Here is a 24992-nt window from a genome sequence, read left to right as displayed (position 1 = left end):
ACCAAAGTAGGTCATACAAAGTCTGGCCACTCTTGCTTCCAAGGAGCATTCCAGCAGCATTTCTTCCAGGGTAGATTTGTTAGTTCTTTTAGCAGTCCATGGTACTTTCATTATTCCTCGCCAGCACCACAACTCAAAACCATCAACTCTTTGGTCTTCCTTATTCATTGTCCAGGAGCTCTGGTGGTGTAGTGCCTAAGGCATTAGACTGCTAACCAGAAGGCTGGCGGTTCCAACCCACCAGCCACTCTTCAGAAGGAAGGTTGGGCAATCTACTTCCGTAGTGATACTGCCTTGGAAACCCAAGGAGGGGTTGCTGTGGGTCAGATCCAACTCAATGGCAGTGACAGACAGCCAGCATTCATTGTCCGGCTCTCATATGTATATGAGGCAATTGAAAATACCATGGCTTTGGTTAGGCACACTTTAGTCTTCAAGTAGACATCTTTGCCCTTCAGCACTTGAAAGAGGTCTTTTACAGCACATTTGCCCAATACAATATGTTGTCTGATGTCTTGACTGCTGCTTCCATCAGTGTTGATTGTAGAACCAAGTAATATGAAGTCTTTGACAACTTCAATCTTTTCTCCATTTATAGTGATGCTGCTTATTGGTCCAGTTGTGAGGATTTTTGTTTTCTTTATATTGAGGTGTAATCCATCCTGCAGACTGTTGTCTTTAATTTTCATCAGTATGTGCTTCAAGTCATCCTCAATTTCAGCAAGCAAAGTTGTGTTATTTATGTATCACAGGTTACTAATGAGCCTTCCTCCAGTCCTGATGCCACATGATTCTTCATATAGTCCAGCTTCTTGGATTATTTGCTCAGCATATAGATTGAATAAGTATGGGGAAAGGATACAACCCTGACGCATTCCCTTCCTGACTTTAAACCATGCAGTATTGACAGCCTTCTAGTCTATGTACAGTTTCCTCATGAGTACAATTAAGTGTTCTGGAATTCCCATTCTTCTCAATGTTATCCTCAATTTGTTATGACCCACAAAATCAAATGCTTTTGCATAGTCAATAAAATACAAGTAAACATCTTTCCGGTATTATTTGCTTTCAGCCAAGATCCATCTGACACCAGCAATGATATCCCTTGTTTCATGTCCTTTTCTGAATCTGCCTTGCATTTCTGGAAGTTTTATGTCAGTATACAGCTGCAATCATTTTTTAATTATCTTTGGTAGGATTTTATTTGTATGATATTAGTGCCTAAGGCTATGGGTCAGATCCGATTCCATAGCAGTGGGTTTTTGGTTTTAAGGCACTTGACTGCTAACCAGAAGGCTGGCAGTTCAAACCCACCAGCTACTCCTCGGAAGGAAGGTTGGGCAATCTGCTTCCATAGTGATACCACCTCGAAAACCAAAGGAGGGGTCGCTATGAGTTGGTCTGACTCAACGGCACATGACAACAACAACAACATTAATGATGTTGTTTGATAATTTCCACATTCTGTGGGATCACTTTTCTTTGGAACGGGTACAAATATGGATCTCTTCTTGTCAGTTGGCCAGGTAGCTGTCTTCCAAATTTCTTGGGCATAGCTGAGTGAGTGCCTCAGTGCAGCATCTGTTCGTTGAAACATCCCAACGGGTATTCTGTCAATTCCTGGAGCCTTGTTTTTCGCCAGTTGCTTCAGTGTGACTTTGACTTCTTCCTTCAATACTTCTTGATCATATGCCACCTCCTGAAATGGATGAACATTGACTAATTCTTTTTGGAACAGTGACTCTGTGTATTCCTTCCATTTTCTCTTGATGTTTCCTGTATCATTTACTATATTGTTTCTAGAATCTTTCAATATAGAACTCAAGGTTTAAATTTCTTCTTCAGTTCTTTCAGCTTGGGAAGTGCCAAGTGTGTTCTTCCCTTTTGGTATTCTAACTCATTGTCTTTTCACATTTCATTATAATAATTGACTTTGCCTTCTCGAGCTGCTCTTTGAAATCTTCTGTTCAGCTTTTTTATCTTGTCATTTCTTCCATTTGCTTTAGCTCCTCTCTGTCCAAGGGCAAGTTTCAGAGACTTTTCTGTTGTATGTTTTGGTCTTTTCTTCCTTTCCTGTCTTTTAATCACCTTTTGCTTTCTTCATGGATGATGTTCTTAATGTCATCCTACAGTTCATCTGGTTTTCAATCACTGGTGTTCAGTGCATCAAATCTGTTCTGTACATGGTCTCTACAGAATACATTTGGAGGAATGGATATAATCAAGGTCATATGTTCGCTCTTATGGACTTGTTTTAATTGTCTTCAACTTCAACTTGAACTTGTACATGAACAGTTGATTGTCTGTTCCACCGTCAGCTCCTGGCCTTGTGGCTGAAGATATTGAAGTTTTCCATCACTTCTTGCCACAGATGTAGTCAGTCTGATTCCTGTCTTCTCCGTCTTGCAAAGTCCACATGTACAACCACCATTTGTGTTGAAAATTGGTATTTGTAATTAATAAATCATTAGTCTTGGAAAATTCTATCATGTGATGTCCAGCATTATTTCTATCACCAAGATCATATTTTCCAACTACCAGTGATTCTTCTTTGTTTCTAACTTTTGCATTCCAGTCACCAGTGATAATTAACACATCTTGATTGCATGTTCGATCAATTTCAGACTGCAGAAGTTGGTAAAAATCTTCAACTTTCTCATCTTTGGTTTTCATGGTTCTTGCACAAATTTGAATAGTAGTAGTATTAACTGGTCTTCCTTGTCCGAAAAAAAAAAAAAAAAAAAAAAACACATTCACTGCCGTCGAGTCAAATCTAACTCATAGCAACCTCTCCTTGGGTTTCTGAGGTGGTATCTCTAGTAGCATAGTGCCTAAGGCACTTGACTGCTCACCAGAAGGCTGGTGGTTCAAACCCACCAGCCACTCCTCAGAAGGAAGGTTGGGCAATCTACTTCCGTAGTGATACTGCCTTGGAAACCCAAGGAGGGGTCGCTATGAGTCAGGGCGACTCGACGGCAAACAACAACAACAATCTCTACAGAAGTAGATTGCCCAACCTTCCTTCTGAGAAGTGGCTGGTGGGTTTGAACCACCAGTCTTCTGATTAGCAGTCAGATGCCTTAGGTACTATGCTACCAGAGCTCCTGGTCTTCCTTGTAGGCATGTGGATAGTATCCTATCACTGACAGCATTGTTCTTCAGGACAGATTTTGAAACACTCCTTGTGATGATGAATGCCACGCCATTCCTCTTCAATTTGTCATTCCCAGCATAGTAGATCATATGGTTGTCTGATTCCAAATGGCCAAAAACAGTCCATTTCAGCTCACTAATGCCTAGGATATCAGTCTTTATGCATTCCATTTCATTTTTGACAGCTTCCAATTTTTCTAGATTCATACTGCATACATTCCATGTTCTGATTATTAATGGATGTTTGCAGGTCTTTCTTCTCATTTTAAGTCATGCCATATAAGCAAATGGAAGTCCCAAAAGCTTTACTCTATCCACATAATTAAAGTCAGTTCTACTCTGAGGAGTTAACTCTTCCCCAGTCATATTTTGAGTGCCTTCCAACCTGAGGGGCTCATCTTCTGGCACTATATCGGATAGTGTTGTAGGGCTATTCACAAAGTTTTCCAGTAATATATCAGACAGTGTTTCACTGCTATTCATAAGGTTTTCACTGGCCAATTGTTTGAAAAATGTATGGCCTCTTCCTTCTTCCAAGTCTGTCTTATTCCGGAAGCTCTGCTGAAACATGTCCACTATTGGTAACCCTGCCAGCATTTGAAACACCAGTGGCATAGCCTCCAGCCTCACAGCAACATGCAAGACACCACAATATAACAAACTGACAGACAATTTCGTCTCCCTTAGTTGTTCCAAACTGCTTTGTTTACTTCCTGGTCTCCCTTAGCTGTTCCAAACCGCCACAGGCTCATTTCCTGGTCTCCCTTAGCTGTTCCAAATATTATCAGAGAGGTTCCAAGTGGAGAGAATCTGTGTGAAGAATTTAGCTAGGTGTTTGCACGCACATGAGAGAGAGAGAGAATTTTAGATCCTTATGTTTTGATGAATTCTGGGAGAAGCCTCCATTTCTCTATAGGAAATATGCCCAAGAATTCTAGTATCTAAATTTTCACTTAAGTTCTCCTCTGTCTTAAACCAAAAAACAAACCTGTTGCTGTCCAGTTGGTTTTGACTCATGGTGACCTTCTGTGTTACAAAGTAGAACTGCTCCATATGATTTTCTTGGCTGTAATTGTTGTGAAAGCAGATCACCAAGCCTGTCGTCCATGGTGCCTCTGGATGGTGCCCCAGTCTTTTGGGGAGGAGTCAAGCATTTAACTACTTGTACCACATAGAGACTCCACTCTGTCTCTACTTGTTGTTAGGTGCCATTGAGTCGTCTCTGACTCATAGCAACCCTATGTACAGTAGAACAAAACACTGCCCAGTCTTGTGCCAGCTTCACGATCCTTGCTATACCTGAGCCCATCATTATGGCCACTGTCTCTAGTTATGTATTACTAATAATTTACAAAATTATTAATAATTATGAAAAAGACTAATAATAATGGCTATTATTAAATGTTATACAGTATATACTGTATTCTGGGCATTATTATAATTCATTTTATCTTTACAGCAACCCTTTGATCCACAGTTTATTATGTTCCACATTGCATAAATAAAGAATCTGAGCTACAGAAATAAATAAAGAATCTGAGCTGGAGATAGAGTCAAACTTTAGTCTGACACCAGACAGAGTTGGCAGTAAATAGTTAACACTCTACAGCCTCTTTACTTGACAGACTTTTTGTTTTGATTTTATAAGACAGAGGCAAATACCAAAAAGTCAACCTCATATTAATCACATTCTTAGTTGTACTCATATATATTTATATTGTGTCATTTATGAAGAACTTCCATCTCTGGCAAAATTATGTGAGGTCAAGAGCCATTATTTTCACTTGATAAATGATTTGTGAATGAATGAGCCACACTGCTTTTCTAATTCTCTATTGTCCTCTTTAAGTATTTGTTGTTGTTGTTTTATATGCTGTCCAGTCAGACCCGACTCATAGTGACCCCTCCTTGGGTTTCCGAGGCGGTATCACTATGAAAGTAGATTGCCACATCTTCCTTCCAAGGAGTGGCTGGTGAGTTTGAACCACCAACCTTCTGGTTAGCAGTCAAGTGCCTTAGGCACTATGATACCAGAGCTCCCCCTTAAGTATTTAAGGAAAGGATATCCATAGGGTTCTGCACTGCTTGATCTAGAGGCTCTCTTACTGTCTGTACCTACTTCCTTTCCTTGATCATAGAACCAGAAGTAGTGTTTGAAGAATTTAATCTATTTGTTTCCAAATGTGGAACCATAGAGCTAGAACTATAGCAATTAGAAACTGTAGTGTAGTACCTCAGGCATTTGACTGCTAACCAGAAGGCTGGCGGTTCAAACCCACCAGCCACTCCTCAGAAGGGAGGTTGGGCAATCTACATTCGTAGTGATACCACCTCGGAAACCCAAGGAAGGGTCGCTTTGAGTCAGATCTGACTCGGCACATAACAACAACAATCTGAAATGCCTTACAATATGTAGCTTTCTTTCCTACCATCCTTCTTTCTTCTCCTCTTCTTCCCCTTCTTCTTCTTCATAAAATTACAACTCTCTCATAAATGGACCATCAGAGATGTCTGAGAAGGAGACAGGAAGTATTTGTTCAGTGTTTACTATCAGGCACTTGCTGAGTACTTCACAAGTATTTACAAATATAATCCCCCAATCATTTAAGACATGTGTTATCTTGATTTTAGCAAGGAAGTTTGTTCTGAGAAGGTCACTTAGCCAAAAAGTTAGAATACCAAACTCAGGTCATCTGGCTTCAAAGACACAACTGTTCACTCTCCCCTGTTACTTCCAGTCAGAGGGACATACCTTGTTTCTCCATTGACCAGGTGATTTTACTGGACCCATCTACCTTCAGCATTCTATGTTCTGTGGAATGTACAATACACAGAGTGCGGGAAATCCATCTAGTAGCCCAGGGGCCTGTGGCCAACTTGTTTCCAATTTTAAAACAACAGTAACACTCCAGAGTAAACTTCTGCGATATGTCAGAATCTTAAACTCACTATAACATTGTTGTGTGATCCCCTGATTTCCATTACTTTGGACTAATGTGTGGAGGATTGTTGGGTTATTTTCTGTTTTGATTTTTCATCCTACATTTTACTACACAGTATCACAATCATTTCTAGTTTTGATCTTTGGCATTTATATCTTGTAGTTTCTAAATTGCCGTGCAATACAAGCCAGCATTTTGGCATATTAGATTTTGGGTTTCTTCAGTGAATTAATAATACTAATATCTTTTAATTAAAAAAAAAAAAAATTGTAAAGGCAAGAGTGTTGTTGACTAGTCACTGGCACCAGCACACTTCCCAGCCCTCTGGGATTCCTACTCAAGACCAAAGTGAGGCCAAACTCTCCACCACTTCCCTCAAAGATCATTTATTCTGCCCCCTATTACTTTAATTTGAGATGAGCAAAGAACAATTCAAACAGAAGAGGTGGAATAAAAGAGAGGTGGGGACTATAGCAAAATGGTACACTTCCCTACCTATGTGCTTGTTTACATAATTGTGTTTTTATAACATTTCCTGTACTTTCCTGTAAGCTGATGCTGCCCTAATTATAGATTTTCAAGAGAACACTTCATTGTACCCCAAATTATATAGTGCTTTAAAAAGGTACCTCTTACCAAATACCTTATAAACTTGTAATTACATAAAACAATTCAGGATGCAGAATAGAAACAGCCTGTACTGTTAACAGATGTTGGTATTGTTACATAATGGAGTGCAAGGCTTTCAAAGATCTGTAATATTTTTTTCTTGTGTAAAAAGAAAAAAAATTTCTTATTATAGTCATAATGTGTCACTGAAAGACTCCTGATCAAACAGAATGCACATGTTCTATTCTGTGAGTTCTGTACAGTTAATTGTAAATGGACTTGCCTTTGTGGATGTGAAAGTGCCACTTATTCCAGCAAATTACCTTTGTGGCATATATACCTACTTGTTAGACAGCTTGTGGGCATCTGGGCTAAGCAGAGGCTGGACCCCCCTTTCTCATCAGAACACCTGCATGCAGCTTCACCACGATGCTGAGCTCCAGAGAAGTTACCACCACTATGGCCGACTTGCTCCTTTGGAAATACGCTTAAGACTTATTTTCTACTATCCTTCCCATTGATGATAGCCCTGTAATCATTAGAAGACTAGGAAGAGAGGGACTGGCTTTCTGTACAGTATCTTTGTTTCTTGTCCAACATTTTGAGTTTGTCTTATCCTGTGAGCAATTGAAATTACAAGGAAAAAAGCATAAGTAGAGCACAACTGAGGGGATGTCGCTGTTAGCTGCCATCAAGTCAGCTCCTACTCAGGGCGATGATACGTAGAACAGAACAAGACTGGACTTGTTGTCCAGTCTCATACCGTCTTCCAGTCCATTTCAATAAGAGTTTTTCCTCATTTTTGATGACCCTCTACTTTACTAAACATGATGATGTTCTTTCCTAGAGATTGGTTGTCTCCTGATGACGTGTCCAAAGTAAACAAGATGAAGTCTCACCATCCTCGCTTCTAAAGGAGGTTTCTGGTTATATTTCTTCTATGATTGATTTATCTGTTCCTTTTGCATTCCATACCATATTCATTATTCCTTGCCAATATCACAATTCAATTGCATCAGTTCTTCTATCTTCCTTTCTCTTTGTCCAGCTTTGTCATGTGTATGAGGTGACTGAAAAGGCCATGGCTTGGGTCTGGCACACTTCAGTCATCAATGTGACATCTTTGCTTTTTAAAACTTTAAAGAGGTCTTTTCAGCAGATTTGCCCAATGCTATAATACATCATTTGATTTCTTGATATTGAGTGCTGGGCTTAATTCTTAATTTTTCATTTAATTTTAGCACTCTTGCAAAAAAAAGAAAAGTTGCTTTCTTTAAATATATATATATACGTATTATGCTTTAGGTGAAAGTTTACATAGCAAATTAGTTTCCCAGCCAATTGTTCATACACAGATTGTTCTGTGACATTGGTTGCAATCTCCACAATGTGTCAACACATTCCTTCTTTGCTCCCTGGGTTTCCCGTTTCCATTTGTCCAATTTCCCTGTCCCTCCCTGTCTTTTCATCCTTGATTTTGGTCAGATGTTACCTTTTTGATCTTTTCTGGTTGATTGTTCTGAGGAGCACATTCTTTGCAGGTGGTGTTGTTTGTTTATATTCCCATCTATTATTTGGCTGGAAGGTGGCCTCCAAGAGTGTTTTCAATTTCAATTTAGAAGATTTTCTTAGGGCAGTAGTCTTGGGGGTTCCTCTATTCTCTTTCTGACCAGTAAGTGTGGTCTTTGGTGGTGGTGGTGGTGGTGGTGTGTGTCTGTGTGTGTGTGTGTGGGGGGGGGGTTATGAATTTCGTTCTACTTTAAAAAAAAAAAAATTCTAATCAGGACTTTCCATTGTGGTCTTGGTCAGAGTAGTCAGTAATGGTAGCTGGGCACCATCTATTTCTTCTGGTCTCAAGTTAGAGGAGGCTGTGGTTCATGTCCCACCAGCCACTCCTTGGAAGGAAGATGGGGCAATCTACTTCCGTAGTGATACTGCCTCGGAAACCCATGGAGGGGTCGCTATGAGTTGGGTCTGACTTGACGGCAAACAACAACAACACCTGCATGCAGGTTCATGTGGGCCATTAGCATTAGTCCTTTGAACTAATTGCTTTCTTTTTTTTTTTTTTTTGTTTTCCTTCATTCTCCTGTGCTCCAGGCAGGAAGAGACCAGTAGTTGCTTCTTAGAAGGCTCTGACAAGCTTTTAAGACCCAGATGTTACTCACCAGACTAGGATATAGAACATTACCTTTATGAACTATGTTATGCCAGTTCACCTAGATGTCCCCCGAAAAGTTGCTTTCTTAGGACATTAGAACTGGAAGGAGCCTTCTGTTTCTGATTAAAAAGCAAACAAACAAACAAACAAAAACCCAGGGTAGATTTTTGCATTATTGACAGACATGCCAATGTTTTTCTCTCCAGAGGAAGTCACCTGTTGGGAACAAGCTGCAGATACATACAGACTTATTAATTAACTCACTCATTACTTCCAAGTTTTTGATATTAGCCTTAAGGTATTTCTTTGTTTTCTCTAAGGAAATCTTTCCTTTTTAAATAAGAATTATGAAAAAATGAGTTGTTGAAATGGGTTGCATTGTGTTCTTCTGTTGTTTTCCTCCCACCTCTTTTTTTTAAATTCTCCCCTCAAAAAACGACTCTTAAGAAGGTCATTACTCACTACTCTTGTGGCACATTGGTCTAGCAAAAGACCTAAGTTCCTGAACCAACTTAACAGGAGAAAATAAAACTTGAGTATAGATTGATTCATAAATAGAAGTAGAGTGTTGAAAGTGATGCATTATGTCACTGCAACATATTGACATTATCAATTATATGTTATTAAACAGCTCAGCTAACTGAATGATTTACTTTGTGTTTAACTGCCTTTTTCAATTAAAGGGAGCTAATGCTGAGGAACTGGGACACAATATCAGAAACCATATATTTTCTCCTGTTAACACCAGCACCGCTGACATGCAAGTGATGGCAGTGTTGGCGTTTTGCTGCGGGCTGTAATGCTCTAGTTAAAATGGTCTAAACAAGTGATTAATGATTGGAAGCAGAGCCGTTACACTGCTTCACAGCTCTTTTCTTCAATGCATTTCCATTTATGTCAACTAGCTGCACACTTGGGAGGTGTTATTGCAGAGTAGTTTGCACTATTTATTTTGCTGCCATTTGTTTCCATTTCAAGGGCCCTTGATGTTTCTTCATATTTTTTAAAGTATTATTTAGCATAATAACTCCAACCTTGAATTGTTGGGTTTAAGGTTGCAATACAGGTATCCTCGGTTCAGCTGTAAGGTATGGAAGAGTGATGAGAGGTAAAGACTTGGTGCCAGCAGAGAATCTCGGGCCTTTCTCCCCAGGTTTCAGTGGTGGTAGCTTGAACAGGTCATTCTAGGTCCTTGGGGCATTTACAGTTTTTCTTGTAAGTTGATATAGTTTTCATATTTCACAGGGCTCAGCTGTGCACAGTATTTCTCAAATGTGCATTTGTGAGAGATAGATGGATATATTAACTGTTACCCTAAAGTTGAGAATTTGAACTATTAACTGATCCACTGCGATTATTCTCTGTGTAAAAATTTTGTTATAACAGTGCTAATTACTAAGCAGCTGAATTTGTGAAAAAATGTGCAGCAGTAATTTACACCTTCCTGTTGCCTTGCTATTTAAAAAAAAAGAGAAAAAAACATGTGCTCACATACACGGGATACGTGTACTTCCAAAGAACACATTTATCTGTGAAGCACTAATAGTTTGGCTTTTTGTGTATGGTGTTTTGTTTCTGTATTCATGCTTTGGAGACACTCATTTTACTCCTTGCCTAATAAGAGCTGTTGAGTGGTGAATAGGACATTCTGAAAAGAAGAGTCAGGCTTTGCGATTAAAGATCGAAAAACGTTTAAATTACTATGTGCTTTTGTTTAATTGTTTTTTTTTTTTGAAAAACAAGAAAAATCTCCTTCCTAGTTTCTTCCTATCAGCGTGAAATCATGAACTGGAGTAGTCAGAATATGGTGGTGCTGTTCAAATTGTTTCATTTGCAGATGAAAATGGCTCTGTTCTGTTGGAACTTACTCTGTTCTATTGTCATTATTCTGTCTTTAATAAATGCTTCTGCCTAATTAGAGTTTATAACAGATCTAAACCAGCACTTTTTTTTTTGTTTGTTTGTTTGTTTGTCTAAAAGAACAACTTCAGTCTTGGGAAAGAATTTATTTCTGCCCTGTGGTTGAGTAAGAAACATCTGCTTCAGGTAGTTTACAAGTGTTACTTATTAACCCATGAGTCAAAAACTCAGGGAGTTCTGACTATTTGAAAACTACACATTTCATGTTTTTATAAATGTATATTTAGATTAATTACATATCTATCTATATATTTGGAGCTCTGGCAACCAGGAACTTTTCAAAGAAATTTGGGCTTTTCCAGAGGAATGAAAAACAATTTTTCTTTACCTCAGTAAAGAGTTTTTCTGAACTTTAAGAAACAGTGCTTATAGTCAGAAAGCAAAGGTTTCAAAGGAGCCTTATCTCCATATGGTTTTACTCGATAATCCTTTATCCACCATCTTCAGCTCTCATTCCTTTGCTTTCTTGCCTGTGGCTACATTTCTATCTCTGCATCAATTAGCACAGTGATTTATACAACAAGCAAGCAGTTTAGAGGTAATGGTACACAATTAACATCTCATTCCACCATAAAGGGTATGCTAAATACCCCAGTCATTGCTTTCTCTGCCTGGAATTGAAATAAGTGTTTGTCCTAATTCATATGCTATCTGATGTGAAGTGGGCCTGCTTTGTACTGCACTACACCATTAATCTAATTATAGATAGCTGCAAATGAAGTGCTGTCTGAGCTGGGAGATTGAAGAAAATAGCCTTTTGTCATTTAGCATGACTCTGTGAAGCAAGATCACACTTTACAGGGCAATACTGCAAAATGGAAATCTCAATAATATTGCTGCCTGTTGCATCTTTTCTAATTACAACAGCATTGTAAACACAACTGGGCTCTGATATAAATAGAGCTGTAGATATGCTGTCATGTGGGTTGCAGGAGAAAGTCCTCCGAGTGCTGTTGGATTAAATGATGCATCCTGATTGACAGCTACCTTGAGACTGCGCTGATGGAGTTGTCACAGCATTTTGCTAACAGGCTGCTCCAGCGACTGCAGCTGCACCGAGCTCGGCTCGCGCAGCGCTGTGACTGCTGCCTGTGCTTCCCCTTCCTTGCCTGGCTGCTAACTTCAAGAGAAGGACGTCCACAGGCTTTCCCTCTGTATGTCTTTAGCACTGCTTTTTTGGAGATCTTGGTTTGTTTTGCTTTTTTCTTTCTTTTTGGAAATTGGGCTATTGAGCCGATGCTAAAGTGGAGCAAAATGTATTTTGTATGGCTTTTTAACTCATGTTTTTCTAATCTTCCTACAAAGAATGCAGGAAAGGAAAACAGAGTACAATTCTTGTTCTACCTAAACGTTTTAATCAGTATTCAGTGTTTTTCTCTACCTTTTCTGACACTGCTGTTTTTTAAGACGTATCATTTTTGCGGCTTGTCCTTTCTGTTGCTTTAAAAACATTGATGGTTTTTCTCCTACTCTGAGTTAGGAAGGTAGAAATAAAACTTGTTAACAAATAAGTCAAGGGGGACAATATAGTGTAGCTCTCGCTGCCACACTGTGGAAATGAAAGCACAGTTTTAATGTTCAAGACCTTTGAGGCCAAAAGGTGTAAAATCGTTAATGAGAAGAGACCCTTGTCTTTGAAGAAATGTATGTCCAATGTTTGGCCAGTGCTTTAGGGTGTTAAAGTAATTTACAGTACAGGTTCATCCTCTACCCTCCACTCAGATGTCGACTAAAAAGGCCAGCAGTTGGCACTGAAAAACACAAGCAGCTCAGAACAATGTAGAAATGGAAACTGGAACAGAGCTCAGTTTAAGAGAAATGACACAAGAGGTTCTGAAATCACAACAGAAAAAAGTCTGCATCTTGTGACCAGCACACAGGCCTCTAAACCACACATATTAGCACACAGGTTGTTCTGTAAAAGCTCTGGTAAGTCTAGAGGCCTTGGAAATAAGTACAGGGATTTAGACTCCGTAGGCAGATTCATGTACTAAACTACTCCAGGAACCAACAGCATGGTGTTTGTGTGACAGTCTGTCTGAGTGTAGTGTCTGTGCCTTGTAGCAAGTCATCTTGACTGTCCAGGAGCTCCTGGTTCTGGGTGCTGGCCCACTGGCAGGCATGTTTTTGTTAAGTAAGCCCAATTAAAATGCATATGCCCTCCCCAAACCAACTGGCCCCCTCGTCCTTCCCCAACAGCAACAGCTGCAATCTGCCCCCAGCCTTTATCAGATTCCATGTGAAGAGCTGTGTGTTAATTTAAAAAACAATTCTATTGTGTGCCTTTTTATTGACCATCTCTTGGCATTTTCTTCTTTATCCTTTCATGTCTGATATGATTCCATTTCTTTTTTTCTTTTAATCTTTTCAGAGAGATTTTCTTGTTAGCCATGGTTTAACGTTGCAGACCATAACATTAATTTGCTAGGAGACCCAGGCTGGGGTCATTTTACCATAATTAGGTCATTAGATATCTCACCTCTTTCCCTCCCATTATTGTCATCTATCCATCAGGGAACCCGGTTAGGCCAGGCCCTGAGAGCACCTGTTTTCTTTTCTAACTTACCCCATGAGGTGTTCATCAAGAAGTTTTTATTTGTTTGACTCTGGCTTGGAGAACACCTTCTTGAACCCTGCAGAGTGAAGTGACATCTACTGATGAAACCAGAGCTAATCAACTTCTGGCTCTGTGGCTGCCCAGCGCCACCAACAAGCTTCTTCTTATCACTCAAGGAGACGTTTCTTCTGACCTAGCAGGATGACAGCCATAAGGCCTCTCTCAGGATTGTGCTTCTTCTCTTTTTTATCAACTAAGAAATCTCTGCCTCTCACCTTAAAACATCAATTTTGTGGTTTGTTTGCTTTACAGCAACACCACCACCAACAACCAAACTTTGAAACAGAACTCTCCAAGGAAATTTTGCAGAACATTTTGTTGTTGTTGTTGTTGTTGTTATGTGCCTTCGAGTCAGACCTGACTCATAGGGACCCCTCCTTGGGTTTCTGAGGTAGTATCACTACGGAAATAGATTGCCCAATCTTCCCTCTGAGGACTGGCTGGTAAGTTTGAACCGACAGCCTTCTGGTTAGCAGTCAAGTGCCTTAGGCACTATGCTACCAGAACCTATTGTTGTTGTTGTGTGCCGACGAGTTGGACCCGACTCATAGCGACCCCTCCTTGGGTTTCCAAGGCAGTATCACTACAGAAGTAGATTGCCCCATCTTCCTTCCGAGGAGTGGCTGATGGGTTTGAACTGCCAGCCTTCTGGTTAGCAGTCAAGTGCCTTAGGCACTACGCTACCAGAGCTCCCCCAGAACCTATTAGGAATATTTAAATGCTTATCATAAAACCAAATGGTGGGAGCACTTTCCAGAATGAAGTCTCGAAACTAGTTAGCTGCTCTGTCTGTGCCCCTAAGAATTCAGGGAAACCAATAAATAGCAATTTTGAACATAAGCTTTGAAAGTCCTCGTATACATTCTTAAATGACTTCTTTTTGGGGGCATCAGAAAGCTTTTACGGGTCTCACCAGGCAATTCATTCTGATGGGCCCATATGCTGCACTCCGCTTAGATGCGATCCTGACAAGCACCCCTGTGTAACACAGTACACTGGTGCGCCAAGGGATTGTTTTAAGAAGGGTGTGTTTGTGTGGGTACTCTGATGGGGTCAAGACAACATCAAAGGTAATCTTAAAAAGAGAACCTTCTCCCTGCCTCCTCTTTTTCTATTCAGAAAGGTCATTTCTAAGCCAACTATTTCCAACAAGGCCCTTCCTGAGGAGTTTACTCTGTTGTTATTTTTTACTTGCGATTACAATAAGTCGCTTATCCCCCACACAGACTTAAGAACAATAAACAAATACAAAAGGAAAAGGAACAGCTCATCAATAACAAAGACTGCATCTAAAGGCATTGAGTTTTGTGGCTTTTTACATCTCTTTCCAAGCAAAGCAGGAGCCCTACAGAGAAAGGAATCCAAACGATATGAAAATTATAAAAATAGAAAAGGGATAGAGTTGTAGGCAGGATCTTGTCATTTCTGGGGAGGAATGGAACTGCTTACAATCTTAGCACTTTATTCTTATATGAGCTTGTTTGTGATAAAACTAAAATAGTTTTAGAAGAATGTCCATCTTGTTGAAATGTAGTAAATTATACTCAATGTATAGATACTTTTCCTGAATTGAAAATTCATATGTTGAAAGCTGGATTGTGCAAAAAAACGGAAAAAAAATAGGTACGTACACTACCCTGAAAACGAAGCAGCTGGGCACAATACTAGTAAGTCACATAGAAGAAGCATCCCAGGGTGATGCCAGCTAGAAAAGTAACTTTGTGTTGATTCTGATACCTCTAGTTAGGCTGAGTTTTTCTCTCCCGAGGAGACAGAGCATGGATACGAAAACTGTGCAATTTGGTATAATTATATTCGCTCCTCTCCCTTTGCTACCCACCCCCATAGATTTAATGAAGGACTTTGAGGTACAATTCATGTTTGATAAATAGTCCCTCTGCCCAGAATGTTTATTAGACTGACAGCAGAATGCACTCTCCTTGCTTTTTTCCCTTGCCACTTATGACTCAGATGAATTTTAATAGGAGCAAAAAGCTTTTATTTGCACTGTAATTTCACTTAAGGATCATATCCTTCAGAAACTGGCAGATACTTGTATGTCTTGATTGCAAAACACACACTCAGGAGTAAAGAAACATGCAAAAGATGTTATTATTCAACCTGTCACAGTGTCGCAAATCTACTTGGAACTTAGCTATCAAAGTGCTTCAGAGCCCACCCACCCCCCTTTTAAAGAGCACACTTACAGATTTTCGTCATCCTTGTACAGAATGAAAGAATGGAGACTATATGAGGTTTTCTCATCCTCCCATCGTGATGCCCACAGGAGGCTTTGAGTTACAAGCAGCTTTTTTTTTTTTGAACAAAATGAAGATGCCTCAGGTGCTGCATCTATCGTACCTAAGATAAATGCCATCTGGAAGGAGTCCTAAAATCTTCAGGTGGTGGTTCCAACTTCACCCAGTAATACTTCCTCATTTGATCTTGTTTCTGTTTGGATGGACCAAATTGGGGCTCATACATTTGTCTCTGGAGATCTCGGATTTGCTCATAGGAATGTTCTGTTTGCCAGCAGTTTCAATGTGCCCCTAATTGTTTGAGAAGGAGCTCTGGTAGCGTAGTGCCTAAGGCACTTGACTGCTAACCAGAAGGCTAGCGGTTCAAATACACCAGCCACTCCTCGGAAGAAAGGTTGGGCAATCTGCTTCCGTAGTGATACTGCCTTGGAAACCCAAGGAGGGGTCGCTATGAGTCGGGTCCGAGATGCAACGGCACATAACAACAACAATTGTTTGAGAACCACCTACACAGGGTGCCGTGAAAATACTTTGCTGTGTATATTGTTTTTGCTCAATCTTTAAAAATCTGTATTCTTATTTTCTCTTCCTGCAGCAGGTATTCTAATTATACTCCATCTTTATCAAACCTAGCCATCTTGTACATTTGAAAGACTGAGTAATGTTTGCCTAAAAGAGAGAAAAGCTAGCTTTTTCAGTAGTGAATATAACATTTTAAGTCATGGGGAAAAAATTAAAATTTTAAATATTACTTTACCCAAAATGAACACTGAAACCCTGTGTCTTAACTTACTTATAATAGTGTGGTGTGTCTCTCTCTCTTTGTCTGTCTCTCTGTCTGGGTATAGAAAGTTTGAGACAGAAATCTGCTGCCATCTACTGGTGTCTGCCTCACAGTGTTGCCCTGGTCACCCTTCCACTGACCCAGCTTGCAGAATTTGCATTAATTGGGATAAGTGGTGAAGGGAATTCAAGTAAAGTGTCCATTGTTTTCTTTAAAGTTTCAAGGTGTTTTTCTTAATGATACAGGATGATTTCTATTAATCAGAAATTAATTACTGGAGTAGTGCTTATTTCAAGAAATTTCCTAAATAACTAGCTCATGTGATATACTAGAAGCAAATTCATATATTTTGTTTGCTGTGTAATAATTAGAAGAAAAAACATTTTGACTTCGAAGCTGTTACTATAATTTAAATTTAAAAGTTGAAAACTGATTTTGAATTTACTTTTGAGGAAAAGCCCATCATTCAAATTCTTTTGTTTATTCCTTTCCCTTAAGTATAAGATGCATATCTTGAGCAAACTCGCGGCAGAACTGAACAAATTTATGCTGGAAAAAGTGGCTGAAGACACAAACAGTGTTCTGAGATCCCCGATGCCTGGAGTGGTGGTGGCCGTTTCTGTCAAGCCAGGAGACACGGTAAGGAATGCGTCTGCGGGATATGAGCTAGAGCCTGCAGGTCTCAGAATTCTCTTTCCAGAGCAATTGGTTGAAAGTATGATCATCACATTCTTTACAGTTCTTTCTTGAGGCTTACCACCCCCATAAAATAGCAAAACAGATTTTGTGCATTCTTTGTCTGTTTCACATTTAAATTAGGTAAGTAATAATATTTTTTAGTGCTTCCCCTTCCCAAAATCTGTGACTGAAACAGAAAATAAGGACAGATTATTTTAGGGAACATTTTATTTAAAATTTCTATTTATTCTCAAGCACTCTGTGCTGTAACTCATGTCATGAAAGAACACACCCATAGGGGACCTCTTGCATGATGTCTAGAATAAATGTTGAATTAGGAAGGAGAATTAAGGAAGATTAATTCCATATCTATATAGTATCAGAGAATTTCTGTAACTTGACTAATAAAACTTAGGGTCATATTTTGAAGTTTTTCATTTTAACCTTGGAACATAGAGTACAAACAAAAGTTATAAGATTAACTTCTCAAGTATTCAGTCTCAATATAACTTGCTATGCTAACCAGAAGGCTGGCGGTTCAAACCCACCAGCCACTCCTCGGAAGGAAGGTTGGGCAATCCTACTTCCGTAGTGATACTGCCTCGGAAACCCAAGGAGGGGTCACTATGAGTCGGGGCCGACTCGACGGCACATAACAACAACAACAACAACATGGGCAAATTGGTAGGATGTATGTATTTTCTCAGCATGTGAATAGAAATCTCTTGATTAACAGTAAAAGCAAAAAAAAGAAAACAATTTAAGATGCAACTGGAAGGTTTCTAGGAGCACTTAAATCCTTGCATTTTTATTTATGCATAAGAAAAAAACAACCAAATATGATGGTCTTTAATGAATGGTATGATGATTCTATTTGTGTTTCTGTTAGGTTACTGGGGTTTACATATTTTCCTATAAAGATTATATTAAAATTCCCTCCTTATTTCTTTATTCATATATGGAAAAAGTTAATATAATGAATCTTAGCATTGGGAAAAATGTATATGGTTGCCATTGGCTTATTGAAAAGCATTTGCCATAAATGAATATTAGGAAAAATGCCCCATTTTAGATAGTATGTGATTATCCCTGAAATTGATATGTGAAGTTGGAAAAGTCACTTAACAATAGTTTTACCTGGTGATGTGGTATTGGAAGTACTAGCTTTTCTAGAAAAGCATAAAAGAGGCTAAGTAACTATGAATTGTTGCTTTTATTTTTAAAACATTGCCATCTCAGAAATAAAGCACTCATTAAGATTGCTCAACACTCGAGTGTTAAGGATTTGGGAGAGGTGATATGTAAAATTATTTACATGCTTTGAAAATTGGAGGTGTGTATGTCTTGTATAGGAGCTCTGGTGGCGTAGTGCCTAAGGCATTTGACTGCTAATCAGAAGGATGGTGGTTCAAACCCACCAGCCCCTCCTTGGGAGGAAAATTAGACAATCTACTTCCATAGTGATACCATCTCAGAAACCCAAGAATGGGTCACTATGAGTCAAACTGACTCCATGGCAGTGACTTTTTTTTCTTGTTTTTCTTTGTGTGTGTATCTTGTATAAGTCTTCATTATACAGGAATAAGGTCAGAAGAGGTTTGCTACTTGGCCTTGACATTAAGAACGCCTACACTCACATACTACATTATTAGAGAGATAGAAGTATAGGTTAGTAAACAACATGAAGGGTTTGTTTTGTGCGTTTTCATTTTCCTTCTTATGCTTTTTCTTAGAAGCCATGAAAGCTGTATACCGCCATTCTGAGTTTGGCAGTCCTGATTGTGTGGCTTTAATTATAAAATCACATTTGTGATCTTTTTAAAAAATAAGGGCTTAACTTAAATCCTTTCATTTCCAACACCTGAGTCCAAACATGAGCAAAGCAGGAGGTAGAAGAGAGGTAGATCCTCCTAAATGTATGGAGGATTCAGATTGCGGTCCTGGCCGTGTCTGTCCATCCATCTGTCTGCACCAGCTCCCCTCACTGTAGCTGTTCAGGGACAGTAAACAGGAAGCTAACCATCCCAGATGGGTGCGGGCTTCTTGCTGTTTAACCACTGCTTTCTCCGAGACTAGTTTTTCCAAATAACAAGAGGGTTTAGCCTTCACATTTTTCATTTCCTGGTTAATAACGTGATGGGAAAACAAGGCATTTAGTAAAAAGGAACCATGTAATATTAGTCCTTGGTTCATTGGAGTAGCTCAGATATTGGAAATAGCAACCAATAATTAAATGTGGTTATTGTAGAGTAGTTTAATTTGAGAACTGTTAAAAAGATGTTACTGTGGAAAAATGGGGCCTCTAGTTTATATATTCCTTAAAGTCAGAGCACACACACCCTAACCCGGAGGTAACTGTGTGCACATGTGTGTGCATGTGTTTCAGGTGGGGGCACCTTGTGAACTGACTGTCTGTGTGCCATTCACCTGAGGTAGAAATGTTATTTGTATAATTTTCCTAGGCTGGTCAGGTAGAGCATCTGCGTTCTTTTATTTCTCTCGCTGGCTTCCAGTGCCACGTAGTTCTTGCAGAACTTCCTTTCATATTCTATGCCATTGTGTTTCAGTAAAACAGTGTTTACTCCTGAGCTAACATTTGTGAAAAATGTCCCAAACTGCTAATACCTAAACCAAATGCAGGGTGTGACAAGTTTAGTCACTGGCTTTCATAACAATTCTATAGATAAATTCTGCTTCCTATAATTAAAACACAAGAAACTCTCTTTCAACCAAAAGTGCAGCACTTACTTGAGACGAGTTTAAGAAAATACTACTTGTAACTTTTCAGATGTGTGGTTTTAAATGATTTTAACACTGCCTGGCATGTTGTGCTTTCCTTAGTAATAACAACAGTGGAGCTAGTTCCACTGTTATCAGTAGAAGGATAATGGAACCAGTCATCTCTGTATAATTTCAAGGGAAATAGTGACCTGAAGACAACCATGAGCCTTCAAGTATTCTGTTTGTTTTTGAAAAGTTATTTTTTATCATTTATATTTCAGCAATCTATAGCTTATATTTTGCTAACTGAAACAATAATAAATTTTATATAAGTGTCACATAAATAATACATAACAAAACAGTTTTGTAAACCAAAACAGAGTTTAAAAAAAAAAAAAACTCAGGAAAAAGTGATTTGAGATAGCTGTTTGGATGTAATAAATGTACTTAGGGAGCTTTTTATGTGAAGGTCTGAGAAGTGACTCCTTTGAAACACTTTCCCTTCCTAAGCACAGAACCTATGCTTTCCTGTAAATGATTTTTCAGGCTTCACAGAGCAAAAGTCCTAATGCTTTTTCAATGTCTATCACATACTATTTAACATTAAATGGCTCAGTAAACTCACTTTTACATGATTGTATGTTAGTTTCTTTGAGCACGTGTATTCGCTGTGTGGGAGAAGATGCTCGTTAATAAACAGTAAAGTGAATTTAAGCAAAATACTAATAAGACAGAGCAGCTGTGGACTATTAAAATCAAGAATCACAAATTTAATTTAAAAAAAAAAGAATGACATAGTCAGACTTGACAGTTTTATACACCTCCTGAAAATATTCTGTACCATGACTAATTTTCATTTCAGTTTGAAAATACCTATTTTTTCTATATAGTTAACACTATTATAAACTGAGGGCACTTCTGTTAAGCAAAGTTAGCATTTTTATAACTTGTTTTAATTTTTGAACTATCTTTATTATATTCTTGAGTGAAAAATATATATTCTTCAGAATAATGGTTGAATGCATTTTTCCTACATGACTTACATTTGCTTACATTGACTTACATTTGCTGAGTTTGTTGCATAATTTTTATTTTGACTTTGAAGTATAAAATAAAGTCATGATGAGCACATTTATTTTCTTAGCCTTTTGATATCAGAAGCAAAACAAAACAAAATAAAAAAAGATCCAACCCAAGGGGATATTGTAGCATTGCATGTAGTTAAGATTCATTCCTAGTTATGTTTAGATTCCGTAGTCATCTCATATTTGCATCTAAAGTATTTGTTGTATTTAATACATTGGAAAAATAAGTGAGACATGCACCACACACAGGCTGTCTGCCCATTGACTTTCCTTCTTTCTTCATTCTTTTGTGGGGCCAAAATAAGGAAGATATATAAAGAAGATAACAGAAGTATAATTAGGTATTGGGTATTATTGCTTTTGCGAGCAATGTCTTCCAGGAAAAAAACAAACAAAAACAAAAAACGGTGTACTAAAAAGTGCAGCAGTGGAAACATAGCATTTGTGATCATCACTAGGAGCCCCACCCAGATTTCTCCCTGATTTTTACCACCGTTGCATGTGCTTCTTGAGGGGCAGAGCTCCCAAGCGGAAGGAAGACCACACAGACCACAGACACAGGTGTCCTATTTCAGAGTGTGATAGTCACACCTCCCCTTTGTCTCCAGATCATCACCTAATTTAGCTTATAGTTCCTCTTGAGGAAATCACAAACTTGGTGAGAGACTTTGATTTTTTCATTTCTTGAAAAAGGCAATGCTAACTAAACAGGATTTGAAAACTTCTTTGCTTTTAGATATTCTAGAGGACTGAAGGGTTAGCACAAGCTCTCCTGATAAGGCGTTTGTCTGGCAGTCTTGTGTACCTCACGCAGCCCTGTGTCAGTAAGCACATCCTCCCTGGCAGAGGAGTCAACCTGACTGGCTGATAGATTTTTCTAGTTCCTGGATACCTTGATTTACAATCCTAAAATAATTGCAATAATCAAATTTACATATTTTATAGCAGTGGTTATTCAAGCAGTTTATTTGACAAAATGCCAATTTTTCTATCCAAACCTCAGATTGTATCCACAGCATGTATAAATAGATTCATGCATTCATTATTTACCATTTTAAAGCTTCCAAATTATGAAATACTACAAATATACAGAAGGTTATAGAGAATAATATGGCAAGCAGTCATATGATCTCTGTTCACCTTTATCGTATTTGCTTTGGATTTTATCTAATAAAACATTGCATATCCTATGTATGCCAGTCTAATTCCTGTCCTGCCTTCTCCATTTAGCATTTTTATCTTTTTCAGATAACGTTTCTTTTCATTTTTTAGAAAACATTTAATTGTGCTTAAGGTGAAAATTTATACAACAAATTAGTTTCCCTTTCAACTATTCGTACACAATCGGTTCTGTGCAGTGGGTTGCTATCCCTGAGTGTGTCAGCACTCTCCCCATTTGAACCTTGGCTTCCCTGTTTTCATCCTTCCAGTTTCCCTGCCCCTCCTTGCTTAGTTATCTTTGCCTCTGGGCGAATATTATTTGTTTGGTCTCGTATGGTTAATTGTTTTAAGGAGCACATTCCTCACAGGTGTTTTTGTTTATTTTATTTGTATAGACCAATCTAGTATTTGGCTGAAGGTGACCTCCGGGAGTGGCTTCCATTCTAGGTTAAGAGGGAGTCCTAGCATCATGATAGTCTTGGGGCTTTCTACAGTCTCAGTCCAATTAATCTGTTTTTTATTATTATTTTATTTTTTATGAATTTGAGTTTCATTCCATTTTTCTCCCATTCTAACATGGACTTTCTGTTGTGTCTCTAGGAGTAGGTCACTGGTGGTAGTGAGGCACCATCTATTTCTTCTGACCTCAGGCTAGAAGAGGCTGTGGTTCATGTGGGCCATGAATCCTGAGGACTAATTTCTCCCATGACTCTTTGGTTTCCCTCAGCCTTCCTTTGCTCCAGACTGGAGGAAACCAATAGTTATATCCTAGATGGCCACTTGCAAGCTTTTAGGACCCCAGATGTTACTCGCCACACTAGAATATATACAACATTATCTTTATGAACTGTGTTATACCAATTGATCTAGATGTTCCCTAAGACTATAGTCTTTAGCCTTCAAGCCCAGAAACTGAGACCCAGGAGGTGTTTGAATATGTCTAATAAGTTTCCATAGTTGTTCCCCCCTTGTGCTCTATTATGTATAAGAATATATATGCAGTACCTACAAATGTGTATATACACATATGCACAACTGTACCCATGTACGCACGTACTTGCGTGCCCTCCCATATACCCTCCCCCACCCCCATAGCATACATAGCTATCTATGTTTCACAAAATTTTTTGGTTCTTATTACTGCTGTTGCAGATTTGTATAAGGTGTAATAGTTACTGTAGTCCATGATTCTCGTGTATCTTTTAGTGTCTTTGCCTTTCTCACTCTATCTGACTTCCTTCATACTGTGTTTTGCCTTTCCCTTCATCAGAATTAACACATGCCTACTATCTAGTAAATGATTCTCCCATCCTATTCCCCCTCCATTCCAGGTAACCATCAAAGAGTGTTGGGTTCTGTGTGTAAACCTGTTGTTAACTTTTTGTAAAAGTGGTAACATGCTGTATTTGTCCATTTGTGATTGACTTATTTCACTCAGCATAATATCCTCTGTATTCATCCCTGTTACGTTTCACAGATTCATCATTATTCTTCATCACTGCATAGTATTGCGTTTTATGTACCACAATTTGTGTATCCATTCATCTGCTGATGAACAGTTAGGTGTTTCTATCTTTTTGCTGTTGGGTGTGATGCTGCAATGAACATGGGTGTGCATATGTCTGTTCCTGTCACTGCTCATATTTTTCTAGGATAATCCCACCTAATAATGGGATTAGGAGCTCTGGTAGCATAGTGCCTAAGGCACTTGACTGCTAACCAGAAGGCTGGCAATTCAAACCCACCAGCCACTCCTCGGAAGAAAGGTTGAACAATCTACTTCCGTAGTGATACTGCCTTGGAAACCCAAGGAGGGGTCGCTATGAGTCGGGTCTGACTCGGTGGCACATAACAATGACAACAACAACAATAATGGGGTTACTGGATCATAAGGTGTTTCTCTTGCCAGCTTTTTGTGGAAGCACCACACTGTTTTCTGTAGTGGTTGTACCATTTTGTAATCCCACAAGCAGTGTATAAGAGTTCCAACCTCCCCACAGCCTTGCCAGCATTTATTTATTTTTTCTGTTTTTGTGATCAGTGCCATTTTTACAAGGTTGAGATGATATGTCACTGTAGTTTTGATTTGCATTTCTCTAATGGCTAATGTTCATGAACATGTCTTCATGTGTTTGTTAGCTGCCTGGATGTCCTCTTTGGTGAAGAAGATAGCATTTCTTTTACATTTTTAAAACAATTTTTTTTTTAGCAGAGGCTGTGGTTCATGTGGGCCATGAGTTCATTTTTGTTGGAGGTAACAATTTGCAAATACTTACAATTTAACCTAATGAAAAATTATCAATAGAAAATATTTATAGATTAGGAAATAAACTTTAATATTAAGTATTATAGCAGAATCTTCTATAAGTTTAGCATTTGGGTTTATTTTTCAGGAAATGATCTACTTGAGATTAGAGTATGTGTTCTCTGTTATCCTTGTTTTGAACATATTTGAAGATGGCAATTCTCAACCTTTACCAAGATACAAGATCTTTTTTCTCAGCATTGCACTGTGTCCTTTGCAACAGCGTTGTTCATAGAGGTGTAGAAACCAGACCGATGTCTTAAAGTTCATTATAAATGACATCAATTTTAACTAGTTCTCTTTGTAACTATAGGTTTTGGCTCCAGTTTTAAGCTTGACTTCAAAGGCAGGAGGGAGAAAATTTTTTTTATCCATTTTAAGGAATTTTAAGGAAAACTGGATTTGTTTTGTATTGGCCACAACTCTCTTTATTCCTTCCTGAGCCTCTCGGCCCCTTGCCCCAGTCCCCACTGCATGATCCCAGGGAACCAGAGCACAAGAGGCGGGGAGGCAGAGGCAAGCCTGGGGCAAGCATGTACCTCAGTTTACACAGAGGCAGCAGCCCCGCTTAAATACGTGGACTTTTCTCTCACATGCC

General features: G+C 38.8%; 1 protein-coding gene across 1 annotated transcript in view; it reads left to right on the top strand.

Annotated features, from left to right (window-relative positions):
- The window catches only part of PCCA (propionyl-CoA carboxylase subunit alpha), a 785038-nt gene that overhangs the window by 751041 nt on the left and 9005 nt on the right, over positions 1-24992 (top strand). Inside the window, exon 21 of the mRNA XM_007948152.2 lies at positions 16943-17083. Coding sequence (XP_007946343.1) covers positions 16943-17083 — 141 coding nt within the window. The remainder of the gene's footprint in view (positions 1-16942; positions 17084-24992) is intronic.

The sequence above is a fragment of the Orycteropus afer genome, unplaced genomic scaffold (assembly GCF_000298275.1).
Source record: "Orycteropus afer afer isolate SDZICR_OR568_19922 unplaced genomic scaffold, OryAfe1.0 scaffold00206, whole genome shotgun sequence".
Classification (NCBI taxonomy): domain Eukaryota; kingdom Metazoa; phylum Chordata; class Mammalia; order Tubulidentata; family Orycteropodidae; genus Orycteropus; species Orycteropus afer.
This window is presented reverse-complemented; position numbering and strand designations above follow the sequence as displayed.